Source organism: Struthio camelus, chromosome Z (assembly GCF_040807025.1).
Source record: "Struthio camelus isolate bStrCam1 chromosome Z, bStrCam1.hap1, whole genome shotgun sequence".
NCBI lineage: Eukaryota > Metazoa > Chordata > Aves > Struthioniformes > Struthionidae > Struthio > Struthio camelus.
Window position 1 is genome coordinate 60,823,661 of NC_090982.1, and position 19,598 is coordinate 60,843,258.

Sequence of the window (19,598 nt, forward strand, 5' to 3'; positions counted from 1 at the left end):
TTCTTTCTTTTTTAAATAGAGAATGTCCAGATGCAGACTCAGTTGTAAGTAGGCTTATTTTCAACACAAATACATAAGCTAACATTGTCAACCATTAAGTCTAACCAAACTTGGCTTATATCCAGGTCCCGTGAATTATTATTGTTGTGATAGAGGTTTTAATATTTTGATGACATAGTTGAAGTGTTAATTTTGCTCAGAACATAGTCTGAGGCAGCATGCATAAGTGTGTTAGGAATGCATTTATATTTCCTAATAGTTTTATGTTTTAGAGAACATATTATTACTGCAATTATTTGCTACTTTATTTTGAAGGTTCATAGAGTTTAAATTAGTTGACTAATAGGTTCTAAGCGCATTAATCTTTCACACTACTTTCTGGTGGATCTAACTTTGCCTCCTCATTTTCCTCTCCTTATTACTGTCTCTTTGGAATATTCTTCTAATGTTAGTGGCACTCTGCTTGATTGCTGCCAATAGAGTGTAGGAATATACATCCTTAAATATTGCTGTAAATGAAGAATCTCTAAATACACTTTACTGATAGTCTGTTTTTCACTGCTATTTTTGATCTGTGGTACGTTTTACAATTTTATTTATTAACGTCAAAGAGGAGGCAGTTACAAAGGAAATTGATATGTTAATGCTTTTTTATTTCCTAATTGAGCCTTTTGTGTTTATTTAAATATAGATGTCATCTTGAATTATATGTAACAGAGAGTGCAGCTCCATATGGCCACAGCAGGGAAACGTTTACAGAATGATCGAAGTAATTTTCTGTAGACTGATTTGATTTTCATTTGGCTTATCTAGATGTCACTTATATTAAACAGTTTAATTTTCTAAGTTCATCTGTTATGTGAATTTTCTCCTTGGCATTCAGTATCTGTGAGTGTTAGTACCTTATATTAAAAATTTTGTTAGAAACTTGATTTAAAAAAATATAGTAGAACTGCTCTTCTAAATAAGGAGGAGTAAATTTTACTGAATAAACAAGTATATATGTATGAACGGCCTTGCAAACATAAATCAAGACAGGCTTTTTGGTCCCATACAGAGTCATCTTAATTTCAAAGCATCTGCTAGAATTATCAGGCCCTTAATGGAAATAATGTCTTTTGACAGTTCAGGTTGAACCACTGGGGTGAAACAAAACTGGCTTTGACTTTTGGTATTTATTTTCTTACTTGCTTGTTTTGATCCTTATTTTTCTTTTTTTGAAAATGATTAATTCAGCAGATTCAACTGTAAACATGTCTGGCGCTGTTTCCGGCTGCATGAGGCAAACTGTATGAACATACAAGTGAATTGTTTTGTCTAGATATAATTTATGCACGGTAAAAAATCTAACTTGCACAGTGCCTAACAACAAAAGTAATACTTGGATTGTATTCTCTTTTGTTTTGTGCCTAACATTTTATGAGTGCATTTGCACTTCAAAATATAGTTTGCCATTTCTTCTTGCTTTTCACAAGCAACAGTATTGTTTTGAATGGCAGAATCCTTTAATAACAGAAGCCGTTAAAGTCACTCCTAAGAAAAATGGTGCAGAGTACCGTAGCTGAGATTCATTCACCCCTTATGATCAGCTCGTCCCCAGGGTGCTCTTATATTCTAAGGCTGGCAGCCTTCTCTGGAAGGTCCTGTTTCAGATACTTTTTGTTTTCCTTGTCTTTTACTGGAAGACTTCCTTTCTGTTTCATTTTTCGAACTTGATCTAAATGGTTATTGCTATCTGTGTTGGCATCTCTATGATGATTTGCTTTGTATACCTCTTTGTAGTAATTATACATTTCAGGAATTTGAACTAGGAAAAGTGTTTGAACCTGGAAAAGCAAAACAATATAACATAAAAGCTGTTTTCATTTTTTGTTTGACTGATAGAAAAATAAAAAGGACTGGCCCTTGGAAAACTCAGCTTCTTTAAGGTGTCCCAGTTATCGTTTTGTTTAACTTTGGTCACTCACTGAAAATCTCAGTGTCTCTTTTATATTATTAACTTGACCTTTTCCCAAAGGTCAGGGGTTTTGGCTTTTGTTTATTTGTCAGGAATCTTAATCATTGTTCTCTTGTGTAAGAGAGAATCACTCTACAATTATTTATAGTTATGAGGACTGAGATAAATGCCTTGAAACTTTAAAAATAAGGCTCCAGTAAGAACTGAATTCAATACTTTTATCAGCCAGTCCTAGGTGATATTGTGGGTCATTGAATATATAGTATGTAGCCAGTTCCATTAGAGCCCTTCTCACTAGTTCAAAATGTACAGTGCAGTGTGTGCCAGCTTACATTACTTCTCTGTTTCCACAAACAAAACAGGGAGGTAGTCCTAAGCTGTGCTTTGTGTAACCGTGGAAGTTCTTGAATTTATCTGTGGGAAGCAGACAAGATCTGCTTGTACTCATCCTTATTTGTAGCTGCCAGGTTATATGTATAGGAAAAGATAATTTTAATGCAAATGAGTAAATTATTAATTCCTTTCTGGACATTTTGTAACTACTATAGGAGGTTTTTATATGATTATGGGTAGGAAGGCAGCTGTGATCTGAGAACTGGTATCTATTGAAAAGGTTGACTATTTCAATAAGCAATCTCTGTTTAAATATAGATTACAGTATGGCAGGAGATTTAAAGCTTCTGCTCTGTTATATATCAATCTACACATCCAACTGTTCCATTAAATTAAGCCTTGATAATTAAGAAAAATACAAAGATAACTGCCTGTACGCTGGAAAGAGGTAGAAATTGAAGTTTGGCTTGGTGTGCATTTATTACCTCGCGAGTAGTTCTGTAAGCAGAACTAATTGTCTTGTTTCTCATTGATTTCCTAGGGAAAATCCTCTAGGGACTGGCCACCTTCTGTCTGTAGGAGGATATGAGCTCTAGTTTTTCCTCTGGTGAGGGCATTTACAGCGTTTCTCTTATGGTCCAGTAAGATCCGAGTTTGGACTGCAGACTTTCCCTTGGTTGGGATACTTGCAGAGTCTCTCTCTTCTACTTGGCTACCTATTTTCAGGAAGACTATAGTAATGTAATTATCTTTGAGTCCTCTCTTCTGTCTGTCAAATTCATTTGAAATTGTCCAGTAAGTTCAAAAGTAATTAAGGGAGCCACTGACGCATGACGTGTGATGCTGATACTTTTTCCGTAGAAAACTGGAATGCAAACAAATACACTGAGGCATCCAAATCTTTTCATTAACATATTTACATTTGTAACATAATTAAGTACAGCATAATTAATATTTATAACATAATTACAGAATTAGACACCTTTTTATTGCTAGGGAATGATTGATTGAATTTGGAATTATCATACTCTTAACTTGCAGGATGCAAGTGTAAACTTAGTGAAATTCATGTGTTTTTCTTTATTTGCATTTTATAATGTTTAATTCTGGCATATTTTGAATAGCTGTTGTTGGTACAAGGTATAAAGCTTTGTAGTGACAGTACAAGACAGGAGCATTTTGAATACCTGTTTTCCTTTCTTTCTGCCTCCCAGGCAACGGAAGAAAGTGACTGGCTCCTCTCTTCTGTGTCTTTTGGGTTTATGCAGCCTAAAGAGAGGAGGTCATAAGAATATATGACATCTCTGTCTCAGCCTAAGGATATACTGAGCTAAACTTGCATCCCAAAGATGTCAAAAGTGGAGTGGCCCCTCTTCTCCTGTTCCAGCTCCCGAGCTTCATCTGTTTTCTTTGAGGTGCCTTTGGTCCTCCTCTGGTTGCACAGGAAGTCTAATCCAGTTCAGTAAAACGGTAGAAAGTTAAACTTGCAAAAAAAGAAATAGTGAGCTGTTCAGCTCAGCAGTGTCTTGAAGCGTGCCCTCAGGAAAACTTCATAAAAGTCGTCTTGTAACCACTGTAGATATCCCAGGAGAAGAGAAAATGGGCAAAAGTCAAGCTGAAGTCCAGTTAAGGTTTCTTTCTTCTTGACCCTGTGACCAACCTGGGAGCTGTGCTAACATTGCTAATAAAGGACCAAATGAAGTAGCTAGACTGTAATATACTCCGAATGTTCATCTCTTGTCCTTTATATGTACTTCAGAGGAATCAGTAATGTTGTAATGGCGTGGCTTCCATTGATTTTGGATGTCAGAGTGGACAGAGCAAAGAATCTGACCCAAAGTATTGACTGGAATTCTAAAAATAAGTTTTGGGAATAGAATGTCTAGTCCTTATGCTTTTTGTATGCGCAATTTTATTTTGTCACCTATTTTGTCTTTATGTTATATTTCTTTAAAAAATTATTCACCCCAGAAGGTTTTTAGAACATATGGGTGCAAAGACTGAATTCTAAAGCCCCATTTTTTAAATGTATTTTTAAAGCTATGGGGAAAACTGTATTTTTATAGCGGTAAGTTTGATTGTTCAGCAGAATGTCTGAGAACGTGAGGCCTTGTCAGTAACGCAAGGAAGTCCACCTCTCCAAGGACTTCCACAGAGTTCAAGTCACATTCCTGTTGAGCTTTTCTCTCACTCCAAAAAGTACAAATAAAGCGTTTGGGTGGGGGACTAGGCCTTCATCCCAAAATCATATCAATAACTTATACTAATAGAAAGCCAAAGTTTATAAAAATCTTCAGCCTTCTTCCTCCGTGCTGAAGTTCAAAAATGACACCTGTATACATGGAGGTTATGCTTTTTACTCAGTTTGGCATGCTAGACAAATCACGTCTTGACTATTGTGTGCCTGGTACTTAAAAGATGCACCGTGATCCACCACGTTACATGTTGTTCTATCTTTGCAGTTGTGTGGAGAAGGGAGGAAGACTTAGACAAGTAAATATAAATGGCTTCGTACAGATTTGTGAACGTATATCTCGCCCAAATGGCTGTCTTCTGCTGCTGTCACATAATGAATTAGTAAATACAATTCTAATGCTTCAGGAAGCAAGGAGAACTGTTCACCAAGAAAGAAAGTATTAGGAAAAAGAAGTCATGTAGGCCTGCTAAGATAGGAACAAGGATAGGAACAATTTTTCAGTTCATATGTTCAGTACTTGAGCTGTAAAGCTTCCGTCTTAACTTGTGCCTTTTTGTGTGAAGCTGTAAATACAGAATACATGCTAAAGTGAGATTGCTAAGGAATAGACGTTGTAAGTACCTTTACGAGATGGTAGGTTAAGAAGAAAGAATTAAAAATAAAATCTAACTTTTTAAGAATTTTAAGATTTTAGTACTTTCTACAGATTTAATTTATCCTAAAGATCATTCAGTAAATTGGAAATAATGCAGTGAAAATAATTTCTACAACCTAAATTTGTTCATAGTTTTATCCCAAAATAGGCAGATTTGCCAGCTACTGTCATTTTTCCTGCATGTCCTCAGTAATAATATCCTTTACATATTTGGCCTGGCTAGAAGGAAAAGTAAATGTTGTATATTTAAAGATTTTTGTTGTTTTTTCAGTTCCTCTTAACGATGAATGATCCTGATGTATTGAAAATTTCCTATTGTGACAACTAGAATTGGTTCAGAATTCAGAAACTGTAGTATTGTAGGAACATGTACCTACCCTCTAGCTATATGTTTTTGTTCTGTTTACTTTGATGTCAAGTTTCATTAGTATTTTTTGGTATATAAACAAGGTCAGCCTGAGGTCGAGCGTAGATAAGAGCCGTGATCTGAGCAAGTGGAGCTAAGGTACTGAACCGTGTGATCCTACTCTTATTACTTTTTTGTGTGATCCCTTTTTTTTTAAGCACATAGTGATGAAGACCAGGTCTTCCAGTTTTTTTTTTTTCAGAAGATAAATTGAATCCAGATGTTCCATATTTTAAGGTTTGCATCTAAAGATTTGTTTTGATGACGTAGTTTGATGCACAATTTAATTAGGTACCGTGTTAATTACATCTCTTATACAGTATTATATTTTGTGCTCCTTTTAGCAGAAGGTTTGATCCATATTTAAATTCTTTCCATTTAATTCAGAAGTGCTACCTTTAGAGAGCTGTACAAAGGAAAATCTTTCTCAGTAAAATGGCAGACATCCCATTTGTGATACCTATAAAAGAAAGAGAGGGACAAGTACACTATACGTTATCTTCGTCAGTAATTCAAAAGCTAGTCAAGTTGAACATTTCTTTAAATTTTGCTTCAAATTTTAGGTGAGGTTAAGGGGTTGCTTGCTAGCTGAAGTCTCTAGTATGAGTCATTTTCTGTTATCTTACTGTCTTTTGGCTGTTAAATATTTTTCTCTTTCAGTCAAACTGCCTCCCAGTACTTACTTTCTAATAGAGTAAGGATAAACTGATTGATATGTTAGAATAAATCACTTTGTACATAAATCCTGTCATTTTTAGTGAGAAATTTATAGCTGGTAAAATTACTACATTTTGAAGAGATCTGGTTTGTGTTTTTTGTAATAACCTTATTATCGCGTCTCAGCAGTTTGCATAGACTGACTATGGATGCAGAGTCATTACGGGGCTTTTATTCTTTTATTCCTCCATTTCGGATGGGGGAAACTATCTATATATTTGTGTTTGTCCCTCTATGTGTAGTGTATGTGATTTTTTTTTTTTGCATATTTTTAATTTTTAGATGATCATATTAGAGAATTAGCTTATGTTAGAGACTATTTTTCTTTCTCCCAAAGCACCTTTAGGAAACTAAGTACTTAGCTAACATCTCTAAATGATTTCTAATGTAATTATCTTCAATCTACCTTTAATTGCCTGCAAGAACGGAACAGCTGAACTAGATGGAAATTCCGGGACCTTTATTAGCTTTAAAAATCCAGGACAGTGCGGGGCATGTGTGAATTAAAACTTGGGAACTTGATTTTGAGCGCTCCTTTTGTAAGATTCTAAATTTCATCAGTACTTTTTTAACTAATTTGAATGTTCTTTGCTAAAGCAACAGTGTAAGTTTTGCTGCCTTTTCAAAGGGGCAGAGAGCAAGCTGCATCCTGTATAACTTGGAATGCTTTTGCTCACATATTAAAGTATTGACTAGTACTTCATAAAGGTTATGCTCCTGCACCATCAAAGCCTCCACTGGTTTAGCTGAAAGAATTAGAAGTCAGAATTAGGAAAATATTTGGGGCCAAGAGAATTATAGGTTTAATTAACACTCAGAAATAAAGCTTAAATATTTAAAATATAAAATGTAACATTTTAAAATATTAAATGATATTTATATTTTATATTGTATAATTTAAAATATGACATTATATGTCATATGCAGACTCGTCAGAACTTGTCAGTTCTTCGTGGAAATTTGGGGGTTGTTTTGTCGCATTTGTCCTCAGGGGTCTTATCTGACACACACAACTTTTGAACTGTAGAGCGTTGCTTGAGAAAACTGTGTTAAAGTTAATAGCGAATAACAATGGCTTTAATGAACTGTCGTATCAAATGATAATTTGTCCATGATATAAAATTGTTTGATTCAAGAACAGCATATTTTTAAGTTATTTGTCAATACCATGATTTTGTTGTTGTTTTTAGAATATTCCTGATGTAGATGATGAAGGATACAGCATTAAACCAGAAGCAACACAGAATATCCTTTCCATTTTTATTTTGTTTAGTTATTTGATGTTTTTACAATTCTTTGAAGAGGTGAAGTACTCATTGAAGTGTTGAGGAAGATGATGTCCATGCTTATGTTGCCACTTTCTGTCTGTATGTTTGTAGCTTCCAGAAAAAGTACAAAGTTTTGTCTAGCCTATATGTTGTGAGTTTTTGTGTGTAAATCTGGAGGAATATTTTGAGAAGAATATTAGACTAAACATCTCAGGAACTTTAACAGGAATTTGTAACCTGAGGTTTAAAAAAAAAAAAAGAAAGAAAGAAAAAAAGCCTGAACAAAAAATTTAAGGTGACCATGCAGATCATCCTCCTTGAAAAGCTTTCACAGAGTTTGCAAAATAGAATTCTCTTTTAAGCATGCTGAAGGCTTATCTGTTGTATGCCTGCACCCTCCAGAAGCAGGATTTCTGTTATTTAATGAAGTCATGGCACCACGTGCTGTTTCTAATTGATGCTTTGATTGTATTTTTTAATAATAGATTTGATATGTAGAATAAGCTTTTGCTATGAGTCTTTTTTGATGGAGGCTCGTGGTTTTTACTGTCCTTCCTTTGAAGGAAAAGATTCTTGTCCTCTTCTTTTCTCCCATCAGAAACAGAGGGGAGCTCTACTCAAGAGTTAGGAATAGTTACTACAGATCTAAGCAAGCCTACAATGTTAGAAAGATAACTACTTGTTGGAAATGTACTCCCTTATTTTTGGGGGACTACAGGTAAAATAAAAGGTAAACCTATACTTTGCAATAATCTTAAATTGCTAATTTTTTTAACCAGTCAAAAGTGGAAGTCAGTCCATCATCACAGCTTCTCTGTTTTCATCAGCTTTAAAGTGTGTGCTTCTATTCCTCCCAGCAAAGATTCCTGTGCTGATTTAAACAAAAAAGAAAAATCATGTTATCTCTTATTTACAAAATCAATATAAAAGACTCTTATCCAGCTTCATGAGGTGCATTATTTCATGTTTTGTATGTGTTTATGAAATGGAGGCAGGAGTGAATACGTTCCTGCACTGTGAATGATTCATGCAGGCATCCTTATTTCCATCATCCTTTTTGTCAGGAAGCAATAGAAAAGCTGAAGAAAGAAATACATCTAGTGAAGAAGCTCAGTGATTTGCAATCCCTGTTGGCTTCTGAAAATCTTGACCGGATTCAGAAGTCATCAGTTCCCTTCCTCTCCCCGCCCCTCTGCCACCACATACCTGTAGCCTCCAAGACAAGATTTTTATTCTGCTGATGGGAACTCTTAAGATGATTTGTTGGAGAACACGATTTTATAAGTGCTATAATTGCAGTCAGTCTTATGAAGGCCAGTCGTCAGTGTTTGAAGAACACTGATCCTAAAAATTACTAATTGACCTTTCAGTACATGATCTAAATTAATCTTTGCCAGTAACAATTTAATAGACCTCGTATGGCAATGATCAGCTCATGCTACTTTAGAAGGGATGCATATAACAGCATGATTTGTAAGAAATTTATCTTGAAACTCAGTGACAACTTCCAAGGTAAGAGATCTTTTAGTGAAATTAAAATCACTTATCTTTAAAACTGTCTTTTTCACATGTGAGCTGTTTGCAAGTAGCCTGTAACAGGAAGGTGTTTGAAGTTTTATTCCCCATATCTCATGGAGTCTTTCAGTTGAATTGGATTTTAAATATCTTATGGTTCAGGGTTAAATTTTGTCAGGGGATATATTGAAGAGGTTTCATTCAGATGGCTATCATAATTCCGAGTGAAAATAACAGAAGTGAGGTACAGAAGATATCTGCTTCACCTGGATAACAGGAAACTTCTATGCTTTTGGATAGAGGAAAATTTTCAACTTGTTTTTTGTTAAAACAAATGTATCTTCAAAGACCGTTGGCATAGGGCCTTTCAGAGCTTTGTTCAGTGCAATTCCTGTGCATATAAAGAACGAAGGCTAATTTCATCTGTAGATTTTGCTTATTTTGAGCGCTGAGTTGTTCTCGTTGTCATTCCTTTTTTAGTCAAGGATGACAGTGCTTTCTAAGCTGCTGATAGTGTTTACTCTGCTGCCTTCTGTGTAGTTAGCATCTTTTGTTGTGAAACTTTCAGTGCCGTGCTGGGCCAATAATGGTGGCTGTTGCTGCTGCTTCCTCTACTGTATGCTTGTTAACTGCAATGGGTATTGCACTGTTACTTAAAAGGGTCAGTACTTCCCCTCACTTGATTTGAAACGCTTCTACAATGCGTGCCTTTTCCGTAAGTGCATTAGAATCCTTAGCTGAATGTCACAAATCAGAAATTTAAAATATAGAATTATTGTTACTGTATATTCTTTCATTTGTCCTGTTGCCTTCAAATATGCAGTCCTTTGGTTGTATAGCATAGTGCCTTCCATAACAGAATGCCATTATGAAGATGAGTGGAACATAAAGGCCAGAGTTTAACTTTGAGATATAAATATTGACCAGTGGATGTATATGAAATGTCTATATCAATACACAAGGAGCTTGGTCAGCAGTATTTATCTGTGATGGTTACTTCATATGTGGATTTTGTAGAGAGCATGTAAGAAATGGATTAAGGAGATGAATTTGAAATACTTCCACCTTAACTGAGAAAAACATACCAAAGAGAACCATTTCTATTCATCCAGTGATTCTGACTCTGAAGATGATGAACCCAGGAGGTTCCATGTAGAAATAAAACCTGTACAGCCAAATCATAGCTCTCAGTGCACAATGGCTTCCTTGGATGAATTAAAAGTATCTATAGGGAACATCGCTCTTTCTCCAGCAGTATCTGTAAGTAATTTTGTTTCTTGTATTTTTAATTAGTAAAGAAGAAATGTGGTAAGGAATCTTTAGTGTAAGCATACGTTTTACCGTTCAGAATTTATTCTAGGCTCAAGTTTGATGATTATTTTTCTTGTGCAGTAGGCTGTCCTCAATATACTTGTGCAATGTAAGGTTAAATAATTCTCCCTTCTCAGATTTTAGCTTTCCTTTTGAGACTTTGGAGCGCTCAGTCCTTGTATTTTTGCTGTTGCCACTGCAGTAGATTTGAACACATGTGGAGTTAGCTGAGCATGGCTTTTAACATAGTTTACTAATTAGTATTAAGTAATATGCAAACCTGTAAAAGAGATCATATGCAGATACATATATTTTTACAGCCCATTTTTATTGTATGTACTTCTGCCAAAACATAGAATGATCTTTTATATCAAGCAGTAATATTACAAATAAATAGTTTTAAATTATGTTGGTTCAGATCAGGATATCAATATTCAGATCAGAATAAGGATGGCTGTGTTTTTAAGGAAAATATACATAAGATATTAAGCATTAATGATGATTTTTTTTCCATTTTTCCCCATACTTTGAAAGCAGAGACACAGTCCTGTAAGTACAGAATGATTTTTCATTGTTATTTGTAAATTAAAATTGAGTAAGTGCAGTTTGTGAGGGAGTTACTGGGAAAAACTTAGGAATATTTCTATTCCTATCTGTCAGACATGCTATGTGGTATGAAAGCTGTTTAGTTTTAGTGACCTATCCCGTAAAGGGATTTAGCAATACTTACTGAAGCCTTGGCTCTACAATTTTACGTTAATCTTTCTGAAGAAGGTGCAAATTCCAGCAAGACGGCACCGTAGAGAGCTGCAGAGTTGCATTATGTTTTGAAACACATGTGCATGGAATTGTGTCAAATTCTAAGTGCAGAAGGGCATTTCTGTCTCTCTTTTCTGTATCTAAGTTGCTTTGTATCCATAGCGGTATCTCAGATATACAAGTATAGTTAGTCAGCTCCCACTTATCTGCAGAACTTAAGATGCATATAAAAATTAGTGCAGGATACTTGTAAATTTGGCCAATCGGTTTGGGTTCAACAGGAAAAAAAAAAGTCCAAAATGCCTCCGACAGTGGAGCGTAGCCGCACGTGCTGCTAGGCCTGCGGAGCTCAATGTTGTATGAAAGCACAGACGCCCAAGGGTAATGGCTGAAAAGTGACCTGAACAAACCTGCAGTTACCATTTTGTAACAGATATGTTATACTTAAAAACGGATTAATTTTCTAGAAGTTACTTCTCAGCCAGTTTTCAACCCTTCATTTTTTTCAGCTGTTACCTGCTAACTCACTTCCAATTTTATATGCTGTTTTTGTATTTGCTTCCCTCAAATTTTCGTTGTCTAGTGCGCAGTCTTCGTTGCTGCCTTTTCCCGCCTGTGTGGCGGGGTGGGCTGCTTGCTCTGCCCTGGCTGACGTTCTGGTCGTGCTTCTGCCAGCTCCAGAGCGTCTCCCTGGCAAGAAAAGCAAAATAGCTGATGGGAAATTAAAGTGGAAACATGAACCCTGGAACTGCTAAGTGTTTTAATTGACAGCTTGTAAAAATTTATTTCTACTTTTTTTTTGGTCTGTTTCAGGCACAAATGAATCGAAATTCATCCAGTAAGTGTGAATCTTTAACTGTTAGTCTATTTTAACTCAGCCTAAAAAAATATATATTTTTTTACTGTTAAAGAATAATATTATTAAGCGTTAGTATTTTAAATAGAAAAAAGATTTCTCTTGTGTCAGTTCTAGATACCTTATTGATACCTGCCTTTGAACTACCCACAGTAAATTCAAAGGAAAAAATTAAGTTATTTGGTCAAAATTTCAAATTAGCTGTTAGAAGCCACCCACAGATCTCTTCATTTTCTGTACACTCAGCTGTTCCCTGTTCTGCCGCCGTGGTGAGGAACAAGTTCCAGGCCCCAAGGGGAGACCTCGTCGAAATGAGTCTTGTGTTAGCCCTCTCAAGCTTAGTATGATCCACAAACGGCAAAGCTCCCGCTGCCCCCCTCCCTGTCAAACCCTGCTGGTAACATTGCCATGGAGATAGAGATTTAGTGTGTCCCGTCCCCCCCCGACCCCCAGGGAAGAGTAGATTGGATGTAAGCTATATAACTTCAGAAAGAACCTTTAGGTGATCAATGTTTCGTGCCAAAATGTGTTGTTCTGTGTAGCCCTCACCTTTTAGAAGGCATTTCAGGAGCACCTGAATTTGTATCATCACAAATAACACATTTTCTCCTTTCCATTTTAGTAATTCATGATTAATTTTAATCGGCAACTGTTAACTTTTAATATCATTTTATAATGAAGCTAAATGTTTTTATTAATTAAATGTTTCAGCTTTGGTCATAATTCTGTACGTTTTGCTTAGGTGAAGAGCTAACGAAATCAAAGCTTTCTGCTCCGACTAATGAGTGAGTTCAACTTCTAAAATTATATCAAATGCAGTTTGGGGGGAATTATTTTAATCCAAGACTCAGAAACTCAAATATCAGAAGACTGGGTTGGGTACTTATTGGGTAGTTGTGTATCTATTGCCTTGTAAGAGTTAATGAGTAATTATATAACAATGGAGAATTCTATTCTTCAACCTTTTTTTTCCTGTGTACTCATTTTCCCATTCTTATGTAATTCCTTCATTGTCATCTATCTCAATTGATATTCATAATTACATGATTACTAAATATCGGTTTAATTTTAAAATCTGAGCTTTTAAATAAAAAAGATATAGTTTCTATCAACAATTGTATAGTGTTTCTTAAGATAACAAGCCCGAAATTTGGACAGGTCTGTGTACAGGTTTATAAATATATATGCTAGAACAAATCCATTTGAATAATATGTTTTGTTGATATGAAAAGAGACATTATGAAGTATGTCTAGAAATGAACTTACACCAAGGTAATAGAAGGTATAAATTCAGATAGTTTATTTATGTGTAAATCAGTTCCTTGACCTGCAATGTGAGTAGTTTTTATTTTTAGATACAAAAGCTAACTAACACAGAAGATGAATTACCAAAGTTATAATTTGCTTATTGTGAAGATGTATGTCTTCCATTTATATTCCAATTGCAACTCTTACTATAGAAAGGGGAACAGTGACCTACTGGCATGGGATCCACTCTTTAGCAGTTCTCTTGAGTCTTCTTCTTCAGCCTCCTTGGCGTCCTCATCCTCCTCAGGTAAAATATTTGATAGCAGAAAATGTATTCTGCATATTCTTTGGAACACTCTGTTGTTGCTTTTTTAGCCATTGCAAGGGGATGTGCTTTGATTAGGAGGGTTGAGAGTTAAAATGGAGCTTCTCTTGGCAACTGTGAGATGAGATGAGCATACACCGTGAACAGGGATGGATGTGTTTCCTTTTCCCAGGAAAGCCAATTGAGCTATGAGCTGTCTAGTACAAAGCTGCCCTGGAGCAGCTGTTGTTTCCTGTAGGAGAACATGATTCTGTTGGGAAATGTGTGGGCAGAATCTAGGGAAGTGGGAGAAAACCTGAAATTAAGGGGAAGTTTCTGGCTTGGGGGGGGGTATACAAGAATGGGTTGGGGGGGGCGGGGGCCAGGAATATGCTGTATGGGAAGCTTGGCTGCAGGATTTTGTAGGATATTAGTGTGGGCAGGACACTGGCAGGCTTTCCTGGAACCTATTTCCTTTTTTTTTTTTTCTTTTTTTTCGTATATATATATATATATATATATATATATAAAAAAATTGAGGGACTAAGCAATATTGATTGTTACACTCCAAAGCCAGCAAGGGAAAGGGAGGCATATGGGTGGGGGTGTGTATGTTGGAAGAGGCTGAGAGTACGGGAGGTTGAGAAATTAGTTAGGAAAAAGGAAGGGGGAACTGAAACAAAAACACATCTTACTGCTATGTTAGCACTCGTTTACTAGAAGTATATACTGAAATTATTTGCATTGATTATCTCAGGAGATTTAAGGTAGACTACACTATTTACTAACAGTAGCAGGTATGCCACTTCTATAGTTCCTTTCAACCAACCTGCTGCAACTCTATTTTCCAAGTCCTGCAGTCTTAATGTGGAGACTTTTACTTCTCCCATAGGCCTGAGAAAGGAAGTATTTGCAAATTCTTTTAGCTAAATATTCCTGTGGCAAAAAACTAATTCAACCCTCACTTCTTTGTTAATGATCATGGCTTTCCAACTCCTTTCCTCTGTAGTTGATCTTAAAGACTGAAGAACAATAAGCTTAAAGATTGCGGAACAGTAAGAAAGTACACATAAAAATAGGGGAATTCTGCACAAGAAATATTAATTCTTCTCAGGCATAGTAATATCTTTTTAGCAGCAGACAGTGTTGCTACACAATCATCAGGGTTTAAAGTGGAAGTTATTCTTCCATTACAAATTCGTATTCCTTAAAAGCTGTGTTTTATAACAACAGATCTAGCTTACTGAAATCAACAGATTGTCTCTTCCTCCCTTTGGTAGCCAGTCGGATTATTGGCTGGTGGGTCTAAATTTGTAACTCATTTAGATATGTATTAATGGAATATGCTGAAAAGAAAAAGTTGTGCATTCCCAAAATAATCTGTGTTTTGCTAGTTGTATTCTTGGTTTGGTCTGGTGTTGGAGCCTGTAGAGGAAGGCAGAGGGTACTTAGAAGTTTCTTGCACTTGGTGATTGTTGCTATATTCAGTTATCTGTTGCTACCCCTGGATAGGAGGCTAAAGCAGATGAGGAAATGCTCATACAGTCCCTCCTGTCAGGAGAACTGTGGAGAGAGTAGCGTCCAGCTGATGAGCAGTGACAGGTAATTGGGATCAGTAACATGCTCTGTAGTCAGAACTAGGGGGAGTCATCTGTCCATGGCCTGTGCCTCGTAGCTGGAAGTGGCTTATGCCCATAGAACCCCATATTTCATTGAAAGTAGTGGAATATAGTGGTTTTGGATATGAGACATCTGTGCCTTTGTAGGCTGTATCTGCTAAATAATAATTTAAAGGATTGTTGTTCTAGGACTTAACTAAGCCATCTACATTTGTAAAATGGTCCATGAAGCTGAGTAGAAAGTGAGCGTTCTAAGGTGTAACAAATTAATAACACAGGTTTTGGAAAAATATATACTAAATCAGAAGTAGTTCAGTGCTATTTTCTTTGAAATCAGTATTTTATCTTCAGCTTGAAGGTGAATATAGGTAAACTGCTTAAAGCTTTTGAAAAAGCTTTTATTTAAAAAAAAAAATATTTATGCCAATAATAAATTACTTCCCTTGTGTACAGAATATACATATCATGGTCTAGCATGTCCCATAGATACTCTTTACCATTTTACTATTGACTAAAGCATTTCTTCAGATATTGTTTTGTAACTCTGTGTTTAATCATTGAACACCTAAACTACAGTGGTATTTGAGCAGTGGTTTTTCTGCAACATAGGAGTAAACTTTGGTCATCTGTGAATAATCCTACCGTATTAGAACTTTAAGCTAACTTTATTATCTTGAACAAACACAACAGAAAATTTTTAGCTAGCTATTGATATTGTAAGCATACTTCTTTTTAACTTCCTCATTTTCATCAGTGTGTCTTTATGTATTTTAAAATGCACATTTCTGCATTGCTTTTGTTTCAGATCTGTAGCAGTGCAAGCCCTTTGAATAATATGCAAATTATCTGTTGATAAGGGAAAGCAGTGTTAAATCTCTGGTTTTGAAGCTTAGCGAATCTACTTGTTCATGACAAAAAAACAGCTGTAGAGAGGGCACCTACACTTCTGATCTGAATTTTTAAATCAGTGTTGCTCCCTTTTTAATTCTCCGTGCCACTCCACAGCCCTGTTGCTCCTAGCTTTGCCAATCTGCAAGATGTTGAAAGTTGACTAACCTTGCGTTTGCTGCTTCTGTTGTCATCTACTGCAACAAGCAAACAGACAAGTGCAGGGAATACCTGTGGGAAACTGCTGTCTTCACAGCAGCCAGGAGATTTTGGGATGAGAGAGAAAATAAACTGAGGCAGATGATACTTCAAATGTATAGTCACTCACTAGATTCAAGTTGATACAAACAGCAGATATATCAAACAGGATCGCAGGACTTTATTGTCCTCTTTGATTCAGTGGAAAGCTGTTTATGTTGGATCTTTCCATTACTAAATACTAAGGGTAAGAGGATAAAAGTATTTGGAAGGAACAGAGAAGAGTAGGTTTGATTAAATAACTTGATTTTGAAAGAGATGAAAAGCAGAAATCTATGGAGAGGCCACACAAAATGGAATAGGACAGGAGAAGGAAAAGAGAAAACGCTAAACCATGATAGGCAAGAAATTAAAGGAATAAGCAAAGTTAGACAAAGTAGGGCTTTAAGGGAAGAAGTATAGTAAGTTATTTTTTGACTTAAGAAATGGAAAGTTTCATAGCTGACAGTTTGAATGAAGCACATGTGAAATGTGGCTGGGTGTTCTTCTTTCAATTGCAAGTGGTGGGATTTCAGCCTAGTAGAGCAGTTATTCTTCATGATGGCTAGTGGGCATCATGCAGTGGATATTGAATACACATCTTTGAAGTCTGGATTTGTATTGGAATTTTTGTCATTTCAGTGCTGCTCCTAGTTTCAATTTCTCCCTTTTCCTTCAGCTACACTAAAAGAGCACGATAGGAGCTCCTCCTCACCTACCATTGATTTGCCTGGGTGTAGAGTGTCTCAGTGTTTGCTTGGACACCAGACAGAGTCTGGGTCTAGAAGCCCGTCATCACCAGACTTTACCACTAGCACTTTGTGCAGATCTGGTGTTACAGCAGCACCATCAGGGAGTACCAATACTTTGTCTTCTGTTTCATGGTCTCAGAGTCAGTGGATTTCTTTTGCTGATGAACTTCTTAAAATTAGACACCCAAATGCAGACAAGAAGGAGCCCCAAAGATTGCATTTAAAAACTGAAAATGCCTGCCTTGCCTCTTCTGCTTTGCTTGGGAATTCTTCCAACAGCTGTGCTTCTGAGGATCAAAGTGACCTTTTCAATAATACTATATGCCATGAAAAATTATTCATTGAAGAAACTGGCACTGCTGCTGAAATTTCTTCCACATCATCTTCAGCGCTCCTGGACTATAGCTTAGTGTCTTCTTGTGTTCATACAAATAAGGGTATGGCCAGCATGTATTGTGTACTGCTCTTTGCTAATAACTGACTCTAAAAAGCAAGCTTTGGTGATTTTTCTCTTCCTTATCGCTCACCTGATGTTAAAATTAACTCATCTTCTCATTTATACTGTACTAAACTGCTTATTAGCACTGGCTTTCTTGCAAGTTAGGACATTGAAATAAATATTAAGCCTGAAAGAAGAAGGAAAATGTATTCGGCTAAAGGCATTGCTTTTTCTTAACAATATGGAGCTTTATTTTTCTAGAAATAGAATATATTTTTGTGGGATGTCAGAGCAGTGAGCGATCTCAAGGATCAAATGACTGAACATGCAAAAATAATTGCATCCTGAAATGGCTTTGTACAGATATTTTCAGATTAAATATAATGAAATAATTTGGATTAAAAACTGTGCCTTTTAACATCCAGTATTTTGAAATGTGGATGATACTGTAGTAATGCCACATACTAATAAAGCAAAGGAAAAGTACATTTGGGCGAGTGTGCCGTGGTTTTTCTATATACCTGTGATACTGCAGCATACTCCACCCAGTGTTTAGCATGCACTGTCTACCTTGGACATAACAAGATGAATTTTAAAGGAATGGCTGATATCTCAGAACTGAATTTATTTTTAGCAATAGTGTTTGGAACTCTAAGGTGAGATGTGGTCGGTACTGACCAGATTTCTTTCTTCCCCAATCAGTGATGAAACTCCCTTACTTCAATGAGAGCAGGGTTATGCTGAATGGCTGAGAAAATTCTGTGCTTGACAGCTGCCTTTAAAATAACTTTAACTGATGTCATTTAAAAAAAAAATCCAAAATAATTTGAGGGAGATATGCTGTAATTATATATATCCAATATTAGGGTTTAAGTCTATTTTGAAGTTAATTTTAGATCTGGCATACTCATTGGATGGCATCTAACATTTATTTTGAAGTACAGTTCTATTCAGAAAAGTGACTATGTAAAAGTGGCATCTTTGTACTGCTGCTCACCTCAGCATCTATTAGTTGTTTCTGTTAGGTTTAGAAGGACGTGGGGGCAGTATTTTCTTTGTTTTTAAACACTTTTACCTCTGATAGCTTAGCTAAGAGATAATAAGGAGATACTGTGTTCTTGCAATCAACAGAATCATTTATTAAGTTCTCTCTGTTACAGTAGTGCTTACCTATCGAAGGTGATGGGATTTCAGGAAGCATAATTTGATGTAAACCATTGTCAGCTAGGACCAAATATAGTCCGCTGAATTTTCCATTTCTGGTGAGACACGAAAGACTATCCTACATTCTGAATCCATACAGGTTATACAGAAAAGGGAGCGAGGTAAAACCGTCTTTTTACATACAAACCTCTGAGGATAGTTCGTACAAAATCATTTGAGAGCAACGAGAAAGCCTACGGTGCCACTTTTAGAGTCACTTTTCAGGGTATCACAGGGCCCCATTTTAAAAACAGTTTTGATTAGTGGTGAATCTTACAAAATGCGGCTTGCAAAATAGGAGCTTTCATAGAAGCGCAACTTCCAGTGATGCTGTTCAAGTAAGTATATGGTTATGTTCAGTGTGACTTTTCTAATGTTGATTTCCTTAAATTTGCTTTCTTTCAGCAAGGCCCACAACTCCTCTTTCTGTAGGCACAATTGTACCTCCTCCAAGGCCTGCTTCAAGACCAAAGTTGGCTACAGGGAAACTTAGTGGAATTAATGAAATAGTATGTATTGATTTTAATTCTCCATTGTAACTCAATTTCACATATGGCCATTCACTTACGCTGTTACAGTGGAGTCACTTTCCAGCCGTATTCAAGGGATGGCATACTTAGATTTTCAACATGGCAGAATGGGCATGGAGGTTGTTCAAGAAGATTTTGAGTTGTCTTTGTTTTATGTCAGCTCACTCTCCAGTTCCCACAATCTGTATAAAAGGCAGATACTCAGTGATAAGTACGATAAAAACAAAATAAAAAAATAATTACCTAACCAAAATAGATGCCTCAGGAATTTCAGTACCTTGTAGTTAGCTGAATCTTGAAAAGTTTAAATTAATACCCTAACAGTTAAGTGAATCATAAAATCATCAAAAGATTTAGGGTGGAAGGGACTTATGCAGGTCTCTAGTCCAACTTTCTGCTCAAAG

The 19,598-nt window shown here is 36.1% G+C and overlaps 1 protein-coding gene and 1 long non-coding RNA gene across 4 annotated transcripts in view; one reads left to right on the top strand and one right to left on the bottom strand.

Moving 5' to 3' along the window:
• The window catches only part of LOC138064451 (F-BAR domain only protein 2-like), an 89,134-nt gene that overhangs the window by 52,669 nt on the left and 16,867 nt on the right, over positions 1-19,598 (top strand). Inside the window, exons 11-18 of one of the 3 annotated variants that reach the window (XM_068927080.1) lie at positions 20-44; positions 7,456-7,510; positions 10,130-10,308; positions 10,894-10,908; positions 11,932-11,956; positions 12,717-12,759; positions 13,435-13,529; positions 19,070-19,173. In XM_068927080.1, the coding sequence (XP_068783181.1) occupies positions 20-44; positions 7,456-7,510; positions 10,130-10,308; positions 10,894-10,908; positions 11,932-11,956; positions 12,717-12,759; positions 13,435-13,529; positions 19,070-19,173 (541 nt within the window). The remainder of the gene's footprint in view (positions 1-19; positions 45-7,455; positions 7,511-10,129; positions 10,309-10,893; positions 10,909-11,931; positions 11,957-12,716; positions 12,760-13,434; positions 13,530-19,069; positions 19,174-19,598) is intronic. The other 2 variants (XM_068927081.1, XM_068927082.1) reach the window with 2 other exon arrangements.
• LOC104152922 (uncharacterized) overlaps positions 10,915-19,598 on the bottom strand; it is a 42,117-nt gene continuing 33,433 nt past the window's right edge. The window contains exons 2-3 of the long non-coding RNA XR_696088.2: positions 19,233-19,376; positions 10,915-11,808 (exon numbers count right to left, since the gene is read on the bottom strand). This is a non-coding gene — a long non-coding RNA (uncharacterized lncRNA). The remainder of the gene's footprint in view (positions 11,809-19,232; positions 19,377-19,598) is intronic.